This window comes from Dufourea novaeangliae, unplaced genomic scaffold, assembly GCF_001272555.1.
Source record: "Dufourea novaeangliae isolate 0120121106 unplaced genomic scaffold, ASM127255v1 scaffold262, whole genome shotgun sequence".
NCBI lineage: Eukaryota > Metazoa > Arthropoda > Insecta > Hymenoptera > Halictidae > Dufourea > Dufourea novaeangliae.
In genome coordinates, this window is record NW_015374137.1 from 384438 (window position 1) to 388738 (window position 4301).

General features: G+C 33.9%; 1 protein-coding gene across 1 annotated transcript; it reads left to right on the plus strand.

Annotated features, from left to right (window-relative positions):
- Positions 1–340: 340 nt before the first annotated feature.
- Positions 341–4209, plus strand: LOC107191261 (enolase-phosphatase E1-like; the record flags this gene model as incomplete). Its single annotated transcript, XM_015580251.1, has 5 exons — positions 341–400; positions 620–968; positions 1440–1720; positions 1808–1921; positions 2182–4209. Coding segments are annotated over exons 1-5 (2821 nt in total), but the record flags the coding sequence as incomplete, so codon positions are not given.
- Positions 4210–4301: the final 92 nt, after the last annotated feature.

Here is a 4301-nt window from a genome sequence, read left to right on the forward strand (position 1 = left end):
TACGCTTTTCTGTTGAAAGATCAAGCACTTACGATCGCAGTGAGCAATTCACTCAAGATAAAAAAATCGCAATCACGATCGTGAATGAAGTTAAATCACGACCGTGATCGTGACTAGGCGATCGCTGTGATATGTGAATGGTGATAAATCACCGTTAGTGATTTAGCACGCCATCTCTACATCCGATGTGTAACTCAGTGTAACTGGGGCGCCACAAGCGCAAAATGGGTTGTCAATGTTTCGTGTATAGTTTAAATTTGGATGTTGACACGTGTTTGTATTCAGGACGATTTCCAATTTTTTTTGTGCATAGCCATTGTTGTCTAATGAGTTATTCAAGCGATAAGTAAAATGTCGCGCTCTGTAAAAGATTCAGATGAGGAAGTAGATGCAAAAGCTGGTTTGTACTTTTTCATTTTTTGATTGATATGTGCGCACGCGATTCGACTGGCCGACTAACGGTCGATTCGACATCGAATGTCGTACTTTAATTAATTTCAGAGCGTGTGATATTGCATGAACTTGTTTCTTAAGTGCTCTGAAAGTAAAATCGTGTATCTAACAACACGAACGAATTTTGTTTCATTTAATCTTTTTTATATTATCTTTGTATTTGCAGGTCGCAAGACTCGTGGTCTCGCCGGTTCAGGAACAGTTGACTCTCCACTACGTCGTAGTTCTCGAGTTAAGTCTGTCGTTAAACAAAATGAATCCTCACCTGAATCATCTTTAAGCGACACTGGTAACATTAATAATACACAGTCGACAAGAAATACCAGACGTCGAACAACTACCCTGGACAGTTTTATAATGACTGAAAAAAGTAGGACTTTACGTTCCAGAAGAAATTCTGCTGCATCAGATATCACTGAAACTACAGATAAAGATTCCACCGTTGCAACACCGACAAAGAAGACTAACAATATTTCTGTTAATGATGGATTGAACGAGACTAATGGCAAAACTAGGCATGTCACTTGTTATTATAAATTATTTTTTCAAGGTGACATAATTCTGTAAGAATTAGAAATACTGTTACAACCAAAGTAGTCATAAGACATTCACAAGACAGTATGTGTAAAAATAGAGTAACATTATTAGAGAATGTTAATTTATTGTATTTTATACATATGAGCTTATTAATATTCCCATTAGTGTTTCGTTGACTTCTATTTTGACTAAAACATTTGTTATAAGTTGATCGTATTTATAAGTGCCATCAGTAGGCCCATAGGGAACAAGGTATGTTTGTAGTCAATAAATGGAATGTAATCGTACTGTGTATTGAGAAAACAGTATAATTCACGAAGAACATATATCTTAAATTTTTAAGTTTTGCAAAGTAATTTTTCTTTGTACTTAAATCACCTATACCTTAGGTTCATAATCAATGTTTTTGAAATCTTATGGTCCAGTACTATTTATATTTTTCCTTTTAGTAAGCGACTTTCAAAAGCTGGTTCAGAAATTGAGTCGCCATCAACAGTTACAAGAAGTACACGTAGAACGAGAGCTAGTTCTATGGAACCTGAAGCTGTTGGAGGAAATAAACTTACAAAGATGGGTCAGAGTGAATTAATAGGTAGTTCTGTTAGATCAAGAAATCGAGCGTCTATGTTACCCACCGAAGCGACTGTTATAGAAGAAACAGAAGTGGCTAAAATTCCAGTAGTAACACTGGATTGTGTACTACCTAATCTCAAAGAAATTAATGAAACATGTACATATTGTATCTAATTTTTATGTTCTAATTTATTTCGATTAAGGCAATTTTAATGTATAATATATGTATTATCCTTCATTGTAGACTCAGAGAATTCCACTTCCGAAATGACTGATGAGTCACGATGTATTTCAAAGGAAGTACTTCACATAAGTCATGAGAATGTATGCAAACAAGGAACAGATGTTCATATGAATGGTAAGTTCGATTATTTTAAATACCTTCCTATTAACAACTTCTGTTGTTTGTATTGTAGTACTATGTAAAGTTTATCTTTATCTCTTTAAGGAAAATGAATCCTAATTAGCTTACATTTACATTTATAACAGTTAAGGAAGCATTCATCAATTCTCTAGAAAATTCTCCTTTGAATACAGTTAAGAATATTGAAAAGGATATCCCTATTGATAAACAAATAACGCCAGATAATGATAAAACACCTGAATATGTTTCTACAGATATGACTCGGTCAGAAGGATCAATGCAGAATACATCCAAAGAAATGTCACAAACTGCAAATGAGAACACTCCCAAGGAACTTGGATTAAAAATGCAAAATATATTAAATAATTCAATATCAGGAGTAGATGGGGACCTTGGTAATAAAGAAAACCAAACAGAAAATATTACTGGTGATTCACAAAGTAACAGAGACACAGTCTCTAATGTATTATTACAAAGTCCAACATCAGCAACTGCAAGTAATTTACATACAGGTAAATCAGGGAGAGAAAGTGACGATGATGCAGATAGTTCTGATAATATGCAAAAGTTAGTAGTAACAGACACGGAGCCATTAAATGAGATACCACTTACTGATAGTATAGGTCAGAATGTGACACATGTAGAAGTATGTGAAGATTCAAGCCTAGACGATAGCATTGAAATTTTGAACTGTCCAGAAATTGAATATGATATAGATACAAATAAGACTTGTGATTTGAACAACAAATTAAAACAACCTATACAGCAAACTGTCTTGGACAGTGAAATGTTCAATAAAGATAAAACTGTTCAGATGATTTCTATTTCTAAAGCAAAGGAAGCTACGAATACAAGTGTAGAATATGCAGAAGTTTCTATGAATCAGATTGTGATTCTAGATAATGAAAGTGAAATGACAGAGAAAGTACAGGAGTCTAATATATCAAAAAATACAAAAGACACTGATGACATGAACCCCGTAGAAATACTTTCACGTTCTGATTTAAACAATGCAGCCCTGTCTCTTGAAAAAAATACTATGTCTTCCATTACAGCAAGGGATGAGACTGCTACACATGATTCACAAGATATAGACCAAACTAATAATGTGTCTACTCAGGAGAATATAGTACAAGATCCTTTAGGTGCTCACATGAGCTCAGAGAATTATTTATCTACTAACAATACTGAGGATATTATAACTGATGTGGTTAAAAGTAGTCAATCTCACACTGTTACAGAGTCTTCAGCTAAGCCTTCTGACGAAATTTCTGAGAAAGAAGATGCGACACACACTTCTATGTTGAATAACTCTGTAACTTCAAAAAGGGAGTCTATAAGCAAATCCGAATCATCTAATAAACAAATAAAGCAAAATGTGAATCATGAAACATCTAAGGAGCATGAAGAAAAAATGAAAGTCGACGATGGTGATTCTGATGCAATTGTAGATACAGATTTGTTTCACGACATTTCAGCTGACGAATGGAAGGAAAGGAATTTCGATAAGAATTCTGTCTATTCAATGTCGACAGAGAAACTTCAAAATGAAAGTGAGAATGAGTGTGATCTTGTTTTAATTGATGGAGACGCGAGACAAGTTGCTGAAAATATGGAAAAAAAGAAAAAAAATGCAATATTCGATTACGATTCTGATGACACCGTTCTATCAAAAGCACAACGAGATTCTTTGAAGAGAAAAGAAGAAGAAAAACTGGATATACCACAGGATGATAATAAACATACACCTGCAAAAGTAAAGAGTAACCGAAAATCTAAACAGCAAGAAGAAATTCAGAAGAAAGCAAATGCAGTGAATGATTCAATAGATGCGGTTCAAGATCCAAAACATATTAAATGTACAGAAGAAACAGAAACTGGTGAAAGTATATATAGGAAAAAATCTGTAACAGAAGACACTTCATTTAACAAATTAAAAGGAAACGAAAGTTGGACAGCAATGACTCAAGAAAATTTGGACAAATCAGCTATTGATTCACCACTTAAAGAAACTGAATTATATAAATACATATCAAAAAAACGGAAATCTAATAAATCTTTTAAAAATCTAGACAGTGAAATTGAAGAATGTAATAACTCTGAAGCTGTCAGGGGAAGTAAATCGTTAAATAAATCATCCGTAGATTCATCATTGAACCAAGGCAAATTATCTGAAGACATGTCGAAGAAACGGAAATCATTTAGTACACCCGTTGAGGAGGTAGATAGTGAAAGTGAAGAATCTGATGAATCTGAAGCCATGGAGAGAAGGAAATCATTAAGTAAATCATCCATAGATTCATCATTGAACAAAAGCAAATTATCTGAAGACATGTCAAAGAAACGAAAATCATTTAGCACAGCCGTTGAGGAG